Source organism: Protopterus annectens, chromosome 3.part1 (assembly GCF_019279795.1).
Source record: "Protopterus annectens isolate FY-2018-M chromosome 3.part1, PAN1.0, whole genome shotgun sequence".
Classification (NCBI taxonomy): Eukaryota; Metazoa; Chordata; order Ceratodontiformes; family Protopteridae; genus Protopterus; species Protopterus annectens.
The window spans coordinates 1901323000-1901343111 of record NC_056732.1 but is presented as its reverse complement, the minus strand read 5'-3'; the positions used below and the strand labels follow the sequence as shown (position 1 = coordinate 1901343111).

The 20112-nt window shown below is 43.9% G+C and overlaps 1 protein-coding gene across 1 annotated transcript in view; it reads right to left on the bottom strand.

Moving 5' to 3' along the window:
- The window catches only part of LOC122798817, a 3666270-nt gene that overhangs the window by 3230610 nt on the left and 415548 nt on the right, over nt 1-20112 (bottom strand). Inside the window, exon 4 of the mRNA XM_044067940.1 lies at nt 4571-4808. Within this exon, the coding sequence (XP_043923875.1) occupies nt 4571-4808 (238 nt within the window). The remainder of the gene's footprint in view (nt 1-4570; nt 4809-20112) is intronic.

Here is a 20112-nt window from a genome sequence, read left to right as displayed (position 1 = left end):
ACTGGCTCCCCTTTGACTGACTGCATTACTTCAGCCAATTATTGTACTTGATCTTCTTGTCTTCATAGTGTGGCATCATGCTTGGTGAGGGTGAGATGTTAGGCAGGGTCTTCATGTTTGCATATACTAGATGGTGTTACATTGCTTAACACATGGCAATCATGCCTCAGGTGGTGCTGCAGGGCTGCCTCTGTCGGATGCACATACTACACTCCCTGTACATGTTTGAGAGCAGGTTGTGTCATGTTAAGCATCCCTGTCACTATATGAGTGAGTCAGAGAGGGGTATCATTCCCAGGGTTCCTACTGAGCCAGTGTATGTGCCTCTTTGCCAAGGCCAGGGCATACTGGGCACGCCTCCTTCTGCCTACTGGGGCAGGCTCAGGTTGTTCCTCCTCCGAGTCACGCTCTGCCTGTGATGGCCTTGGCAATGGTGGGGGGCTGTTTGGCCCGGCCCTATGCTGGTCCTGCTGCAGCTGTTTTCGCAAGATCATATTATGTAGCATAGAACATACCATGACAATTTGGGTACATGTAGTTGGTGTGTACTGCAAGGCGCCACCAGATGTGTCCAGACACCGGAACCATGACTTGAGCAGCCCAAACACACGCTCTATCACATTACGTGTTTGTGCGTGTGCCTCATTATGGCGTTCCTGTTCAGGTGTGTGTGCGTTTCTGATGGGTGTCATCAGCCATGGCTCCAGTGCATAACCTGCATCCCCCACTAGGTATCCATGTGGGATGTCCCCATTGGCAAATGTCTGGTACAGCTGCGTCAAATGCCAGATGTGGGAATCGTGATAACTCCCAGGGCAGCCAGCACACACATTCATTATTATGCCCTGGGCATCACACACGACCTGGCAGTTGATGGAGGGGAAGCCCTTGCGGTTAATGTAGGCCCTACCCCGCTCACCGGCTGGTGCTTTTATGCATATGTGCGTGCAGTCTATAGCACCCAGTACCTCAGGGTATTCCGCTATTTGCTGGAAGAGATGCATATTGCTGGCCAATACCTCACGGGCATTGGGGAAATATACATGATCACCGACATGTGCTGACATGGCATCCAGGAACTGGCGTAGTACCCTGGATGCCGATGCCTGTGATATCCCCATCATATCGCCAGTTGGTCTCTGGAAGGTACCTGTTGCTAGTATTCTTAGGCCAACACATACCTTGGTTTCCACTGGGATGGGTTCCCCTCTGTTGGTTCTGTGTGTGAGGCGTGGCCTGCACAGCTCAACAATTTCCTGCAGGAGCTCTCTGTCCACTCTATAGCGCTCTACTATCTCCAGCTCATGTAACCCGTGGTAGGTGACCCTGGGCCTGTACACTCTTCTCCGTCTCCTCAGTGTGGGTTGTCTGGCACCATCTGCATTGTCACCACCCTCAGCAAGTTGCCTATGTCTCATTATGACAGCTATGGCAGCCCCTAACATTTCTGCTCTGAGTGAAGCTTTTTCAGTTTTCACTTCTATTAGCTTACTCCTGTCTTGCAGTGTCTCTTAATGGAAACATCCTGCACTACTGTTTGCAGAGTTTTAAGTGTCAGGCTGGGCTACTATTCTGCCTGTGTAATTGCCTGCTTCTAATTGTTTTCACCTGCTAGCTTCAGCAGTTATCCCTGCTAGCTTCCTATTAATTCTGTTGCTTCCTTTTTCCTGTCTGTTTCCTCAGGGGGGAGCAACTTGCATACTATCTGAAACACGCTCACAGTGGCTTACACGCACGCACAAGTGCTGACACGGTTCAGAATCTACTTATTCAGGTTTAAACGCGCGTACACCCGTGCAAACACTGTTACACGTCTGCCAACAGCCTCCAACATACTCAGCCTGCCTTACACGCGCGCACACCCACGCAAACAGTGTTAAACATCTCCCAACACGCTCCCACATGCTCACACTGCCTTACACGCGCGCACACCCGCGCAGTGTTAAACATCTCCCAACACGCTCCCACATGCTCACACTGCCTTACACGCACGCACACTGTCCTACTCGCGCTTCATGGCACGCACATGTGCGCATGCACGGCCAGCAAGAAACTTTGGTGTAGGTAACAGTGTACACCTTCCATTTCTTGACTTTACATGACTTATCTAGTGGCACACCTCTTTCCATGATCTGTGCCTGTCATCTGTCATGTTACACTGGCCTCCAATGAACTGCATTTCTTTCTACCATTCCCCCCTGTGATGTCACCTATCTCCTACTCTATTCCTCCCCCTTTTGTATCTCTTACACTACTCAGACTGTGCTCATTTGGTATGTGACTGTGAGATTCAGTATCCGAACCCTCATTTACATGAGATTGCCTACTAATGCTTAGTTACATGTCTTAGACTCAGCTTCCCCCCTTAGCAACCACTACACGGTGGCCATGTTGGTTTTAGTCTGCTGGTCCCTGCATTGTCATTCCATGTATTGCATGAGACCCACATTTGTGGGTTTATAACCTTCTTTTTTATGTTTTTATACAGCGCAGCCCGTTTGCGTGGGGCTGCGCTGGGTTTAAACATGGGCGATCGCCGAAAAAAAAAATATTTTAATACTTTTGCATAGGGTTATCTTGCCAATGGCCACATATTTGGCCATTGGCATGCTGCCTGAATCATATGCAACCTTTTTTTGGAGCTGACATCGCTCCGTTGTGGATTTTGCAGAAATGTACTCAGTTGTCAACTGAGTACATTTCTGCAGCTAAAACGTCTCCTACACGGACTGGTTTCTGCTTCGTGGATCGCTAATATACCTCATTTGCATACTTTCGGATGCAAGTGAGGTATTTAGCATGTCCACGCCCAGTCCGTGTAAGAGACGTTTTAGCTGGTCTCTTACACGGAGTTTAGGGCTGTTCCTGGATTGCGAGGCTTGCATGGAGTGTTGCACGTCTCTTACACTCCGTGCAAGCCTTCGTGTCGTGAATCCTGCCCAATGTCTGGCATTATTAACTGACTTTAAACGTCAGTGATTTATCAGAAAATCAATTATTCTATGAGCAAACTCTAATTGTACCCTGACTTAGGAATGGAGTCAATTCCCATCATGGTATTAGATATTCAAAACATTTGGAGAAAGTTTTATAAAACTGAGAGAGCAGCACTATGCTGCAAAATTAGGGACAGTAAAAGAACAAGAGGGAATGTTGCAATTCCTGACATTCCATGATTTTTTTTATTCATTTGTTCACAATGAGACAACTGAAGTGTATTCACTCAACAAAGTAGCTGTAACTGTTGTGCATGTATGTATGTGTGCCTGTGTGTGTATGTGTTACTATATATGTGTGTGTGTGATGTCTGTGTTTCTGAATGTGTGTGTGTATAAGTTTGTGTGATTATTCTGAATGTGTGTATAAGTGCGTAGACATTAAATACTTAACATAACTTATATTTCAGATATAAAATACTTCCTTCAACAACAATTCCATATGCTACAGTAAGTCTGAAACATTAAGCAGAGGAACTGATTTACATTAAAATATTTTAAAACATATATAGCAATAAAAACACAAAAAAACAAACAAAAAACAAATACAAAACAACTAACGTATAGCTTATTCTCTAGGCACAATAATGCCGCCCAGGGTATGTGCTACTGGGGAAATAACACCCCTGAGTGGGAATGATTTCCCCAAAAACACATACCTTGTTAGGCATTACTGCTTGTTTTAAACGGGTCTACATTGATTCACTGAAAACTCATTTCACTGAATTTCAATTCACCCTCAAAAAAATCGCTGAAAGCTCAAATCACTGAAAGCTCATTTTACTGAATCACATTTCAATGAATGTAAGTACTGTTGGGCAAATAAAACGTATATGCCCTTTTCCCCACTGTAGTATGATCCTGGAGTTAGTACATACAGTTATGGGGGGCACATCCCCCCCACCTACTTACCTTTTATATTTATGAATCTCATTTCACTGAAGGTTAACAATATAAAACCAAAAGTATGTGGGGGGGCCACACGGGTTCATATTACGTTATCAAAAGATAACATAATCGAACACTCAGAACTTCGAAATGTCTGTATATCTAAACTTTTATTGTGGGGGGCTGCACTCCCCACACCCCCGCTAAATATATATTCCAACTCCAAGACCATACTACAGTGTGAAAAGGGCAAATATCCCAATCTTCACTGTACTGCAATCCCACAATGCAATCTTTGAAATGCGGCTGCTTTGAAGTTCTGAGTGTTTGATTGCTTTATCTTTCGATAATGTCATAAGAACCCAGGCCACACCCCCCCCTAGCTATATATACTAACTCCAGGACTGCACTACAGTGGGGAAAAGGGCATATACATTTTATTCGTCCAACAGTACTTCCATTCAGTGAAATGAGCTGTCAGTTATTTAAGCTTTCAGTGATTTCGTATGAGTGTTTTGAAATTCAGTGAAATGAGTTTTAATTGAATCAAAGTAGACCAGCTTTAAACATATTGTGTTCTGTTCTGAAATTTTACAGCCACATAATATCTTACATCTTCAGTAAGAAATTCCACATCAGCTTCAAGTTGTGTTTTTGAAACTGTAAAACACTAAAAATGACCCTACCTGCTTTGTAAGAAATTCCACATCGGCTTCATATTTCTTATTCTTCGAATTGAAGGACACTTCCACGACTGATGCAGTGCAGGCCCTCATAGAACATGAGGGCAGCAAATCTTCCTCATCTAGCAGAGCATTCAGTAAGGAGCTTTTACCTGCCCCAGTGTCTCCAAGAACTGCAATATATGTCTTCAACGAGTTTGAATTTGAGTCTGTTTGCTTTAACAGGTCATTACACTGATCACTAATAAGTTAGAAAAAAAGACAGAATTAATCCTCCTTCTGCATACCTGGTTAGCTTGTGTCAAATGTCTTCCAAATTCTTAAAGTACATATAAAATATCTGGAAATTTCAATACTGATTCCATTCATAACTATGTAAAAATAATAATAAAATCAGCATATTCCTCTTCTCACATACAGTACCTCAATGCAAAGTCCCACTGCATAGAAACTAGACTCAACTCTTAGTTAATGTACTCACACAACTTGCTGTACTAACAAAAACAGTCCCAAGATGTGGTGGGTGCTAAGCACGGGTCTACTTCACATTATCGTAAGCTTACAATATCGAATCTGATATTGTCGGCACAACAATATCGAAAGTGAAGAACATTGTGCAAGTAAACAGAAATCTCCGTAAGGGGAGATTTCCGTTTACTTCAATGTAGTGCGGTCTCGGAGTTGGTATATTTAAGTAGGGGTGTGTGCAACCCCCCAACCCCAATAGCAACGCCATTTAGTTTTTTTTTTTATTTGGTTTTTTTTTTTTTTTTACGTTATTCGATGTTTTACTTAATCGATCAATAAAGTTCAACCTTTATTGATTTGATTAAGTAAACTTTCGATAACGTGATATAGACATGCTAAGCACAGGTATGTTGTTGTGTAAAGTGAGAAAATACGAATCATAAATAATAGGTTCATCAGTTAAGCTTCCAACAAATGAAATACAACTCTGAACAAGTCCTTTAACTAAACAAAGTTCTTAGATCACCCCATTAAATGAGGGATTTGTGCTTAGTGGATTTACCTAGGTAATTAATAAACAAATTAATTATTAGGGGAAAAGATTATTCAAACTCAATATTTAATGAATAAGAGATTCCAAATTTATACTTTAAAAGTCATTCAGTTCTATTTACCATTTGACAGAAGGACACTGTTACCAGTGAAAAACAATAATCATTTGAACCAAAACACGAAGACTGAATTGCTGAAAATTAGAAGTTATGTACCTACCATAACGTTCCATGTTAGTTGTCTTCTCTCGCCTTCTTTCTTGCTGGATGGGTTCGGAGCCGATCCTCGGCTCCGACTCGGCACTTGCTTTAGCTTAGGAACTCCTTTTACCAGCTCGAGGCAACCCTATATCCCATGATGCAAGGCGGAACTACCTCAGATCTCATTTGGTAGCTAACCTACCCTGCTAAAGACTATCCTAACATAATTAGGAACACAAGTTCCTAATAGAAGTCCTCATATGGAGGCTCCGGAGGAAACAACCTAATAGGAACTCTTCAAGATCTGTCCAGGCCAGGGGGAAGGAGGGAGGGACGCAAGAAAGAAGGCGAGAGAAGACAACTAACATGGAATGTTATGGTAGGTACATAACTTCTAAATGTTAAGTTGTCAATCTCGCCTTCATTCTTGCTGGATGGGACCGCGTCCCTAGCACCTGTATCCCGGGTGGCTCAATGGAACAGACTCTTGAGAACTGTGGAACCAAAACTGGCCCTATTTCTGGAGGCCAAGTCCAACTTGTAATGAGAGACAAAGGTATGGGGCGTAGCCCAAGTAGCTGCTGCACAAATGGTATCAATGGGTAGTCTATCCTGAAAAGCTGCAGAAGTGGATAGACTCCTGGTTGAGTGTGCTTTTGACTTAGAAGATAGCTGTTTGCCTCTGAGAGAGTACACATAGGAAATAGTGGAAGTCAACCATCAGGATAAGGTCACTTTAGATACTGGAAGACCTATCCTGTTTTCTGCATAGGAGACAAATAATTGGTCCGATTTTCTGAATTGTTTAGTTCTATGCAAATAGTACCTGAGCTGACGATGGACATCCAAAAAATGCAGTTTCTATTCAGCTCTGTCGGAATAGTTTGGGAAAAAGACTGGTAGGTCTATAGATTGGTTAATGTTGGTTTGAGATACGACTTTGGGGAGAAAGGAAGGGTTAGTTCTTAATGATACCCTGTCCTTATGAAAAACCAAATAAGGGGAAGGAATGCAGAGAGCTTGAATCTCGGAAACCCTTCTTGCAGAAGTGACAGCCAGTAAAAATATAGTTTTCCAGGTCAATAACTTCAAAGAACATAAAGCAGATGGTTCGAAGGGAGGTAGTATCAAGGATGCCAACATTAAGTTTAGATCCCATTGCGGAGAAGGATGCTTTATAGGTGGTTTTAGGAGGAAAACTCCTCTCAGAAAGGCCTTGCATAACCTATGAGACATAATGTTATTGTCATGCAGGCCAACATGATATTTGGAAATAGCAGCCAGTTGTACTTTGACTGTAGATGACGAGGATCCTGAATGAAAAACCTCCGCCAGGAAATCTAAAACCGAATGTACAGGAGCAGTAAAGGGTCAATATTTCTGGAATTAGCCCAAATAGAAAAATGTCGCCACTTGCTAGCATAAACAGTCCTAGTGGACGACTTCAAGGAAGACACTAAAATGTCTCTGACTGAGTCCAAATCATCGGTAGCCTGGCTAGGGTAGGAAGTGGAGCAACCAAGCAGTGAGGTTGAGAGAATGAATGGCCCGGTGCTGCTGACCCGATTGGTGGATCAAGAGATCCGGAACTGGGTCCAGATGCCAGGGCTGCACCAGAAGGTGACGATGCAGAGACGGAAACCAAATTTGTCGAGGCCAATATGGGGCAATGAGGATCAACTTGGCTCTCAAACGGTGGCTTTCTGAATGACTTGTGGAATCAAGGGAAAAGGAGGAAAAGCGTGCAGAAGTCCCGGGCCAATCCTGGGTTAGAGAGTCTCTCAGGGGTTGGCCTGGAAGGGAAAGAGAGTGAAGAAATCGGGGCACTTGTTGTTTTGAGGAGTAGCAAAAAGATCGCAACAAGGAGTGCCCCACTTCAGAAAAATCTGATCCACTACAGATTGATTGAGAGACCACTCGTGAGGCATCAGAATGGATCTGCTCAGCCTGTCCGCCAATAGGTTGGACCTGCCGGGGATGTGCGTTGCTATCAGAAACCGCTGAGAAGAGATCGCCCATTGCCAAAGTATGAGAGCTTCTCGACATAACGGATAGGACCTGGTCCCACCCTATTTGTTGATGTACCAGACTACGGACATGTTGTCCGTCTGTACTGCAATAGTCCCCGTGGGAAGAAAGTCGTTGAGGGCTTGCAATGTTAAAAGCACTGCTCTCATCTCCAGGACATTTATGTGCAGATGGTATTCTATGGGTTGCCACGTCCCGTGGACCATCCTGCCCTGATAATGCCCCCCCCACCCGATCAGAGAGGCATCCATAGTGACTGTGGCAACTGGAGGAGGGGGAATAAAGGGTCGGCCCTGATGAAGAAGAGGGGAAGATATCCACCAGTTCAGATGAGCTCGGCACGACTGTGTTACCAAGACTTCGTGCCTCATCGGGAGACTGTGGTACGACCACTGCGTGAATAGCATCCACTGCAGAAGACGCATGTGGAAGCGAGCCAGTGGTAGAAGAACAATGGCCGCAGCCATGAGACCTAGAACCTTCAGTATAAATCTGGCTTTGATCTTGTTGCTTTGCAATAGAAGCGAACAATTTTGGATGTCCAGAATTCTTTGATCTGTTAGTCTGGCTAACATTTTGACGGTGTTTAATTCTGCGCCTATAAAGGTGATAGATTGGCAAGGCAGCAGAGAAGATTTCGAAATTTACTGAAATTCCCAAACTCCTGCAAAGCTGTAGAGTGTAGTCTCTGGACTGAAGAAGCTGACACTTGGTGGTGGCGGAGAGGAGCCAGTCGTCCAAATAGGGAAACACCTGGAATCCTTGACGTCTCAGATGAGCTGTGACCACTGCCATGCATTTGGTAAACACTCTGGGGGCTGAAGTGAGGCCAAAGGGCAGTGCTCTGAATTGGTAATGACTGGTCCCTAGCCGAAGCGGAGAAACCTTCTGGAGCGCCTGTGAATCTTTATGTGATAGTACGCATCCTGAAGGTCTATAGAGCACATCCAGTTGTCCTTGCCCAGAAAGGGCAGAATGGACTGAAGCGTGACCATCCGAATCTTGCCTTCTTGACAAATCTGTTTAGATTGCTCAGGTCTAATATTGGTCTCCAATCTCCGTCCTTTTGGGGACCAAAAGAATCTCAGTAGACGCCGGATCCTACCTGGTCTGCCGGCACAGTCTGGACGGCTCTTTTTTCTAGGAGCTTTGAAACCTCCTGTTCTGCCAAATCCCTTTGACCGGGTGAGATGTCTGGAAGGGATTGTAGAGGTACAGGAAACCTTTCGAAGGGGATTTTGTAACCCTCGGATATGATCGACTGTACCCACATCTCTTGAGATAGGGATTGCCAGGCTACTGGGTACAGCGAAATCCTTCCCCCGACTGCCTCCAAGGGTGGACAGTCGGGCAACACCTCAGGGATGCTGAAAGGGCTTCTCAGGAAGAGACTCCCTGTTGCCCTGGTTCTGAGGACCCGCCCTGCCTCTAGGGCGTCTATTATTGTTACCCCTCTGCCTCTGGGGTAAACTGACCACGTGTGTCCAGTGTAGCTCCTTGGGCTTTACGGAACATCTTCCCCCTTCTGACCCTTGGGGTATGGTCTAGAAGGAGTGGAAAACTGGACTCCAATGGCAGAAAGAGTTTTACCGTCCTGCTCACACCTGGTCAAGGTATCCTTCACCTGAGGTCCGAACAAAGCCGAACCATCAAAGGGGTATTAGTGAAGGACACCTTAAAGGGGTCCAAAATTACAAAGCCGCATCCAGGCTTGGCGTCTAAGAGCAACTCCTGTGCCTGCGGCCCTGCTCGCTCCATCGGCCACATAGGATATGAGCGGCATGGAGGAGTTAGATATGGAATTCAGGATTGCAAGCTGCGAGGCAATCTTTTCCTGAGCCCCAGCAGCAGAAGGATCCTGGACTACTTCTCCCAGTTCCTTGAGAACATCTCGTTGAAGCCTGGTGAAGTGACAAAGATAATTCAGCTTAACGCATAGCAAAGGTCGCTGAAGAAAACATCCGCTTTCCATACCTGTCCATGGTCCTAGAATCCTTGTTAGGAGGATGGACAGGTACTGAAGGATCCGCCAGTTCCTTCTTAGTGGCCGCCACCACCATAGCATCCACAGAGACACCCTTGGAAAGGAACTGTTTGTCCAAAGGGGCCGTGATGAATTTGGATGGTCTCCTGGGGACAGGTTCCACAGAATCTGGAGCCACGCCTTCCGAGCCACTACCTGCATCAGTGGGTCGAAGGCGGAGACACCCAGGAGGTGGAGGGTCGGGATCCAAAGCCTCCAGGTATACAGACACATCCTCGGTGGGGTCAATGGAGGGCCAATTCCCCCTCTTTTTGAGGAGCTCAAGGATGACTGAAAGGGAGACACCCTCAGAGGGGATCGTGGGAACCCTCCGACTCATCTAAGTCGGTATCAGATGTAGTAGACTCAGGGGAGTCTGTGTGTTTCCTCTTACCGTCCTCTTCCGAGGGGTTCCCCTGCAGGATCAGGAGAAACCTCGAAGAGGAGGAAATTCCCAATGGGGAAACCTGGGGCGATGGATCCCTGGGCCTGAGAGCAAGAGGCTGGCAAGAGGCGTCTGCAGGCACTGATGAGGGAGGAGCTAGAGGGATGGACCGTTGACCAGGCTCAGAGGCCAGGACACTCCTCATCACCTCAAAGGCTCCCCTCCCCGGGAGGCTGGAATATCCCCGCTCTGAGGAAACAGGAATGCCCGGCTCCACTGAGAGGGAAGGCTCTGAGGCCGATGTCGGCGCCGAGCTTACCAAAGCCGAAGCCCCGAGAGGGAGAGCGGGGTCGGACAAGGGTCCGATGCCACTAGCCCCCTCGGAGCCGACAAGGAAACCCGGCGACCGGATCCCTACAAGGAAGGTCTCAAGGAGGAGATCGGAGCCGAGGATGACGGAGCCGAAGGATGTATCGGCTCCGGCACCGAAACAGTCGCTGTCCCGAGAAGCTCCGGCTCTGAACTGCGATGTGGAGTCGGAGGAGGAAGTTCAAGGGGTGAGGCTATAGCCGAAGTCTGATGAGACGGGCTATGGAGCATTTGGGCCAGTGCCTGAGACTTCAACAGCCTGCTTACCACCCTCTCCAAGTCGTGGTCAGACAGCCTGGAAGATCTCGAAGATCGGCTCCGATGGCTCCGCTCCGACAAAGAGGAGACCCGGGCAGTGGATACTCAGTAACGAAGGGGACCGAGATCTCTTCCGGACGGAGCCATCGGAGCTGAAGTCCCTGAACTCCAGATGGAGCCGAAGGTTTCGGCCCGATGCTGGATAAAGTGTCGGCTCCAGCCGGAGCCGACAAGGCTATAGTATATAAGGTATCGGAGCCAGCCGCACCGAACCCACTACCGAGGCAGATACATCGGTTCCAGCCGGAGCGATCTCGCTCCGACGGAGCCGGAGTCACCGGAGGAGGCTTAGATACTGAAGCCTGAGCCTTGGTGGCTTAGAAGGTTTTCCAGACCCTGCCTTGAGGGAGAACCTTCTGGCTTAAGTAAGCCACGGAGGATAAGTTTGTTCCTCCTTTCCTGCAGGACTCTCTGGCTAAAGGAGTGACACAAAGCACAGGAGTCCTGCAGGTGCAAAGGCCCCAGGCAATAAACACAAGAAGTGTGACCGTCTGTCAGAGACATTTTCTGACAGCACGAGTCACACTTCTTGAAGCCTGAGACCTTGCCTTCCCTAGACATATCCTAGGTGGAAGAAACACAGACAAACCCCAACAAACACACAAATTAATCCCATACACACAACACACAGGAAGGGATTAACAACTGGGGTTTAAGGCCTAACTAAAACTTTTACACTAAGGCTTAAAAGAAGTTATAAAAGTTTGAAAAACAAGGGAATAGGGTGGGCTGTAATCACTACAGACTACACTATGACTAAAAAAGGGGAAATAAAAATACTAACTAAGCTTCTCTTTCTTTTACAAGAAATTCACTTACCTCTGCTGGTAAAGGAGACCTCTTTCGCTAAGCGGCAAACGAGATCTGAGGTAGTTCCGCCTTGCATCATGGGATATAGGGTTGCCTCGAGCTGGTAAAAGGAGTTCCTAAGCTAAAGCAAGTGCCGAGTCGGAGCCGAGGATCGGCTCCGAACCCATCCAGCAAGAATGAAGGCGAGATTGACAACTTAACATAATGGATTTACATATACTAAGCCCAAGATGACCATTTCTTGGGATGTTTCCTTTTCTATGATGTGTGGTGTCTTGAAAGGAGGTACTGCCAGGCCAGCTATCTGGAATTTTGTAAATAATTATATGTCATCTGTGAATATCAACATGATTTATATAGAAGTGTGACAAAGGGAGATCCTGCCAGCACAGCTGTCTGGAATTTTGTAAATGGTTATTTGTCATTTGTGAATATAAATATGATTCATATAAGATACTAGAACTGTATGTCAGGTGTACATCAAACTGCTGGTACAGAAGTGTGTGTTGAAAAGGTTTTTGAAAAGTAATTAAAATGTATCCACAGTGTACCCTACTGGAATAGAGTGGAAAAGTACATACGCTATTGTAACTGTTTAAATACATATATTTTAACAAGGGAAACTGAAATACAGAAGGTTAACTTGCAAAACTTAAGAACAATAGCTGAAATAAAATTACTTTATGGCTGTGCCATAAAAATGTTATCTTCCAGTTTCAGTGCAGACACAATGTCTATGCTGAGAAGTTTTCTGTATTATCTTGGAAGTGTTTTACTGTTTTATGACTTCCAAGATCTGCAAAGATCTGAGGAAAAGCCCTTGTGTATCTATTTTCACAGGCAGATGCTAAATACTGCTAGCTTTCAGCATTGGAAGTTTTACCTGGGATAGAGTCAGATGGCAAGAAATTATGTCATTCTACAAGCTATCCCAGCATTAATATTTGAGATATCAATTTAATAAGTCTCTGAGAAGAGAGACTGCATTCTGTATTCTGCCTTTGACCTGAATATATCAAGATCCACTAACCACATCTGCCTTGCTGCCCTGAGTAAGTTTCTAGGGTATATTCATTTTCTTAGCTATAGTCAGGAATATAGCAAGCTTACTTCAGATGTTTTTATTTATTTGAGACTGTTCTGCAATGTTGTTTTAAATATTTCCCACAAATTTGAACTCTGATATCATGGTAAATATATACTGAGTATTTTCATGTTCTTTTATTATTTATTAATAAATACATTAAAACATTTTATTGTGGCTGGTCTGTCGAGACATATTTAAGCTATTACAGTATGTGCATATTTATTTGGTGACACTGTGTAGGCCACTCCTAATAGCTTTACACTTGGTCAAACTACCATTTGTATTGATAGTAACATTACACAGGAAGATTGAACACCCTTTATTAAGGGCCTTGAAGTAGCTGATAAAGAGTTGGCTGGTGGCAGTTATAACTACCTTATAGTCTGGTCAAAGGGGGGCATAGCTAGTAAACCTGTTCCAGCCTTTCCCAGGGGTGTGTGTGGGTATAAATCAAACCTTACAGAGTGTTGGGCAGGGACACGAAGCACTGGGTGGACAGAGAGGGTGCTGAAGGTCTTGGCTTGGCTACTCAGCTGAAATCTCAACTCTATATCTGTGCCAGTGGGGAGTCTTACTGTGGATCTGGAGAAGGAGGGAGAAACCAGCCCCAGACTGAATGTGGTCTGTGTCTGCTCTTAAGGGAAAATTCACTTGATGCAGAAGGCTGCATCTGGAAATACTGTGTGTGTACCTGTCATCCTCCCAATGTACTGTTGCCAATGGTAAGGATTGCGGCTCCTTGATTACTGGGCCAGTGGTGGGTCATCACATATGGCAATCTCAGAGTTAGTGTTTATAAGTTTTGGGGGGGGGGTGCATGGAGTCTTGCCAACCCCCCCCCAAAAAAAAGAAGTTGAAAGGACAGCGATGTTTGAGATTCACTCTTCTGCAGTTTTGTTCTGTTTTTTTCCTCCCACTGTGCCAGCACTTGACATTTTGAGTGCAGATATTTCAATAGGGAGCTTTAAAAAGTGCAAGATTGCAAAAAAAAACTGTCATCCCACTCATGTAGGTAACCTGGAATTATCTAACATCTCTAAGAAGGGAATTAAACAGAAAAAGGCAATCTGTCCTAGGTAAAGGGAGGATAAAGGTCAGAAAGTTAGCACTAGCAGGTTAAAAGTGTATAATAAGATACAGAAATGCACTCATCTCTTACAGTGACAGAATAGAACATATTTAATTAGATTTTTGCATCCTCAATGTTGTAAGGCTAGACTGGAAAAAAAACAGTATAAAGGTCCTGCACTGTCAGATCTAACCAAGAATGAGTGATCTACGTAGTGAGAAATTATGCCATTGGAGATATAAGCCAAAAGAAGAAACAGATCACTGGCGATACTGAAGGCGGTGGAGGTCAGTGAAGCTGGAGAAACATTTGTTCTCATTTACAAACAACATACTAAAATAAATATGCCTTTTTCCTCATTAAAGGGTGATAATGTATTTTGCACTGCCTCCTGTTTTATTTCATGCAAGGCAGGAAATATCGAGCCAATTAAGTTATAGAAAATAATCAGGGTTCCTACTCTATCCCAAACAAAACTAACAGGCATATTCTCTGTTACAAATCAAGTCCCTTTCTTGATCCTACTGAATACAAACATTTAATGCAGTTGTAATACACTGCAAGTTCTCTTAGCTGAACACAGTCTTGTTTTAGTTCTCAAGAAAGCATGAATCTTTTGCACATCTGCAAAACAAAGCATCAGAACTACTGGATTAAAATACCTAAATTTTACCTGCAACATAAGCAGGATATGTTGGGACAGACCACATTCTCTGCAACAGGCTTTCTCTCCATGTGAATCAGAGTTCTTCTCTATTCCTATTTAAGCCAATGGATAGGTAGTTGGAAATTCACCTGTGGTCTTTATGTCTCTGATGATCAGAGGCAGTCAGTAAATCACTCCTTACAAATGAAATATAAATCAAATTTGTGGGTCATATTTAGGTTTAGGCTTTTAAGGACCCTAGTGATTGTTAGTCTAGTATACACCCATAAATCTATGAAACAAAGCACTGGCCAGTTTACATGGTACCTACTAGAATATTTTTCCAATTATAATTAATATTCTTAAACTGACCATTAATTTGTTAAACCCTATCTTGTCCTATTTATCATTAATGGCCTGCATATGAAGCATAGTAAAACCTGATTTATAAATGATACAGTTACGAGCCTTTAAAAAAAGTATTTCTCCTCAATCTAGAAACAGATTGGCTATGCATGTCATGGTAAACTATCAGGTCCTTTGGCATGGAAAAATGTACAACTTTTTTAAATATACTCAAATGATCTTTAAATCGTATTTCACTACCTGGAATGATTGTGCAGTATTTATATCTCACACAGTCTCCCTTTTCTCATTGAGAACACATACAACTCTCACTTATCTGTGCTAACTTCATAAATATTTATCTGTTTAACTTCCAATTAAGTTCAGGATTTGACTTTCTTGAATTCTGCTGTATATGACTTAGTGTGCATTACACTTTCACAAATCAATCTACAACTTACATTTTCCCCGTTTTTGTACTGACGTGCATTAAAATCAAGTGTTTTGTACTCTAACATATCCTTTCATTTTCCAAATTCCGTGAACAGTGATCATTACATAACTTACACACTTAAAGTTTGATTCATGATATCTTGAATTTCATTAAATAACCTTTGCTGCTTATTTCCTCGTGTAGCAATATAACCCATTTTGACTAACACTTCACAATGAACATGTCACTCCTATCTTCAAAGTTGATGCTTGAACTGTGTCAGCTGTAATGATGTACTGCAAAACCTGGTGCACATATCATGAAAATCATATACATAGTGTGCATACTGTGAAAACCATATGCACATACTGTGCATACTGTCAAAACTGGTAGGTGTAAAAATACTCTAGTAAATTTTAAAATAATTGTTTCTTATTGAAAGAATGCTAGCAAAAGTACAGTTGTGCAAGTAAATTAATCATAAGAGTAGATGGGTTATGCACTGCCAAGGACATAAGAGCCAGCCAGCTTCAAAAAGATTGGGGCACATTCCACATGCCTAAACTGTTAGTCACCTCAGGCTGAGCCGACTAAAAGTCAGCTTTGAGAGCCAAGCCCTTCAAAGCTTTCATGCCAACTCAGAGAGGAATGCTAAATCCCAGAGAAGGACAATGTTAGGAAAGCAACAAAATAAAGTTCTCTGCCCTGACATAAAAATATACAAAAAATAAGGGGGGGTGGATGGATGTCTATCATTATGGTAAGATTTTACACAACTATTCTATGTCCTTCTATTCATCTGTTGCAGTATTTTTCACGAGGGAGGGTACAAAAGCTCATGAGGATAGGGTGGAGGAGGCAGCTGTAGAGCACTCCAGAAACCCATGTACTATGTCTATGGCAAAACCTGCTCTAGACTTAGAAATACTATCCAATTAGTAATGTTTGGTGAAGGTATGTACTGAAGTCCATGTAGATGCGTTAAGAATACGGTTAGTATCCAGTCCCTTGAAGAAGGCACCAGATGAAGCTACGGCCCAAGTGGAGTGGGCCTAACTGAAGAAGAAAGGCTTTTACCATGGTTTACATAACAAAAGGAGACAGCCTTAGAAATCCAAGTAGAAATAGTCTGTTTGGAAAAAGCCAAGCCCAGAGCCCTGGGATAGTAGGAATCAAAAAGCTGGTATGCCTGCCTGATAGCTTTGGTCTTGTCTAAGTAAAATCTAAGTTGTCTGTCCACATCTAGAGTGTGCAGCACTTTCTCACTAGAATTTTGTGGAGAAGGGAAAAAGGTAGGTAACTGAATGGACTGGTTTGGTGACAACTCATTGACTACTTTGGGCGTAAAGAAAGGGTTGGTATGCAAGGACACCCAGTCTTTATGGAAAACCAAAAAGGGGGGAGAGGCCATAAGGGCATGGAGCTCAGACACATGCCTGGCTGAGGTTAAAGCTAGAAGTAGTATAATTTTCCAGGAGCAATATTGCAGAGAAACTGACGAAGCTGGCTGGAAGTGGGGGGAGGGGTCATTTTTTCCAGTACAAAGTTAAGAACCCAGGGAGGCGGTAGAGGTTTCCTGTGTGGTCTAATGTGAAGGATGTCATTAAGACGTTGTTTAGCCTCAAATCTGTTAGCTAGAGGGGTAGATAGAGGCAGACAGGCAGAAATAGCTGACACGTAGGCTTTCATTGAAGAGTAAGCCAAGCCAGCATTGAGAAATTCACACAAATAAAATAGAACCAAGGGGAGTTCCACTTTCAACGAATCCTGGTTTTGTTTAAGACACCAAAGTGAAAAATCTCTTCCATTTGGATAAATAAGATTTTCTGGTATTGAGTTTCCTGGCCTCATGCAGGACCCTAACTAAGCACGTCCTCAGAGAACAGGTGTCTAAAAGAATTAAAACCCTATCACCCACAGAGTCAATTGGAGGGTAGGCAAGTGGGGATGGATGTGAGTTCCTTTGTCTTGTGTGAGTAGGTCCACCCTTGGAGGTAACTTGTGGCGATTACCCTTGGCTAAATGCAGGGGAAGTGGGAACCAATGCTGTCTTGGCCAGAAGGCAGTCACCAGCAAGATTTTTGGGTTGCCCTGTTGTATGTTGGACAGGAGTTTTGGAATGAGGGGAAGGGGAGAAAATGCATAGAAAAACACCTCCTTGCAAAAGAATGAGAGGGCTTTACCAAGAGGGAGGGGAGAGAATGCACAGTAAAACACCTCCTTGCAAAAGAATGAGAGTGCTCTACCTTCCAAACCAGAGAATGTAGAACTCTGGCACAAAATTGTGCAAGTTGTTCATGGGGGAGGCAAACAGATCTGATTGAGGTATACCCCACTGTTGGACAATGGCCAGAAACACATCCCTTTGAAGCATCCACCCACGGGACTGTGTTTGGGACCTGCTCAAGGAATCTGACACACAATTTTGGGTTGATGGGATATACGCAGCCTGATGGGTCACCTGATATTGGACTGCCAGCTCCCAAGCTTAGAGGGCTAGTCTTCATAATAGGCATGATTTGCCCCCCACACACCTATTCACATACCAGAGAACTGTCATGTTGTCTGTGAACAACTTTAGAGGTCCTAGGTGGAACAGATGATGAAAGATCGGCATGGCTAAAAGCAACGTCCTCATCTCCCTTACACTGACGTGTTTCTTTAATTAAAAGGGAGAGCAGACCCCTTGTGCTTTCAGGTTTCCAAAATCTGCTCCCCAGCCCACATCTAAGGCATCTGTGAACAGCTTTTGACATGGTGGCAGAGGGTGTAAAGGCAGTCCTGGTTTGACAGACGGGTCTATATTATAACATCGAATTTTATAAAGTTCGAATGTTATAATATCGAACCAGTAATGTCAACCGCTGAAAACAGCGAAGGTGCAGGACACCAAATTCTTTCCCAGGGAAAGAATTCAGTGGGCCGTTGCTGTGGCTTTGCTGTTTTCAGCGTTCGATATGTTGGAACATTACGGGTCGGGTTCAAGTAAGTGTGCGATTGTGTGTAGGTTAGCGTTAGAGGGCGAGTTAGGGTTAGGGAGCAGGTCAGGTAAGTGTGCGGTTGTATGGATGTTAGGGTTAGGGCACGGGTCAGGTAAGTGTGCTATTGTGTGTAGGTTAGGGGCGGGTTAGGTGAGTTAGGGTTAGGGCGCGGGTCAGGTAAGTGTGTGGTTGCGTGTACGTTAGGGTTAGGGGCGGGTTAGGTGAATTAGGGTTAGGGCACGGGTGAGGTGTGTGTGCTATAGTGACGGACCTTAGGGTTAGGGTTGGGTTAAGCTAAGTGGATAGCTAGCAGTGTATGTAAAGTTTAGTTTAGGTTTAGGTGTAGGATTTTAAGTGCATGTGTGTGGATTGCTGTTGCTTGTGTGTGTGTGTTTGTGTTGTGTGTATGTTTCTCGGAATAGCAAATTTTTTCCCTGGGAAAAAATGTGCTATTCTGACTCTTCGATGTTTTCGGATTTTGGTGTTTAGGGTTCGATATTATAACATTCGATGTTTACGAACTTCGATGTTATAATATAGACCCTTGACAGACAGTTGTTGTATCCACCACTGAATTTCCCTCTTCAGACCGGGAATGAGGGTGACTGAAAATTCCAGAACATGTAAATGTTGCAGCCAAACTGACTTTAGATACAATTGTAATTTTCTCATGTGAAGTTTAACCAGAGGTAACAAGTGAATGGTGGAGGCCATGAGGCCCAAGACCCTGAGGAACTCTGAATTGTGGTGAAGAGGGGGAAGGTTTTGGAAGTAGGAGGTGAGGTCCTGTGCCTTCTGAGGAGGGAGAGAGACCCTCATGTGATCTGTACCTATTCTGTACCCGAGGAAAATCTGATCTTGAGAGGGGGCAAGAATGGATTTTTTGAGGTTTATGGGAAAATCTGATCTTGAGAAGGGGAGAAAGTGGATTTTTTTGAGGTTTATGGTGAACCCTAGACGTCCTAGATATAGGAGATATTTTCTTCTAGCTTCTCTGGGGAGGTAGTTATAAAGAGGAGGTCATTCAGGTAAGGAAGAACTTGAGTGCCCTGAAGCATACAGTGGGCAAACACGGGCTAGACATTTGGTGAAAACTCTTGGTGCAGTAGAGAAGCCAAAGGGCAAGGACGAGAAATAAAAATGCCAGAAAGACACAGAAAAATGTAAAACCTTCCTGCAGTTGGGATGAACTGGAATGTGCAGGTACACATCTTTGATATCCAGCGAAGCCAAGTAAGCTTTAGGTAGATGTGAAGGCTACCAGCCCAGCTAGCTGGAATATTGTAAATAATTATGTGTTATTTGTGAATAGTAATATGGTTTGTATACTTGTTTTACAAATGTAAGAAAACTATATGTTATGTGTATATTTTGCGTTGAACTGTATGTTCTGTACTGAGCTTCAAGAATGTAACCACAGTGTACCCTGCTGGAAAAGATCAGGAATGTGTATAAACTATATGCCTATTCAAATATATGTTTTGACAGTAAGAAGCTGGAACATAGAGTTAAATTGTAAAACTCTACGAAAATAAGTTGAAATTGTTTACGACTTTGGTATCTCTCAGTTTCAGCTAAGAGACAGGGTGTCTACAGCTAGAAATTCTTTCTATTGTCTGGAAACAGAAATAATTACAGGTTTCAAAGGTAAAAGTGTGTAACTGTTTTATGACTTCCAGTTCCAGGCAAGCTTCTAAGAGATAAGTATTTCTGACACAGAGGTGACAAAGAATGATGTAATCTGAGATAACCAAGCAGTAATGTTTGATAGTAATTTAAGAACGATCTCAGAGAAAAAGTCAGTGCATTTTGTATCTTGTCTTGGATCTGA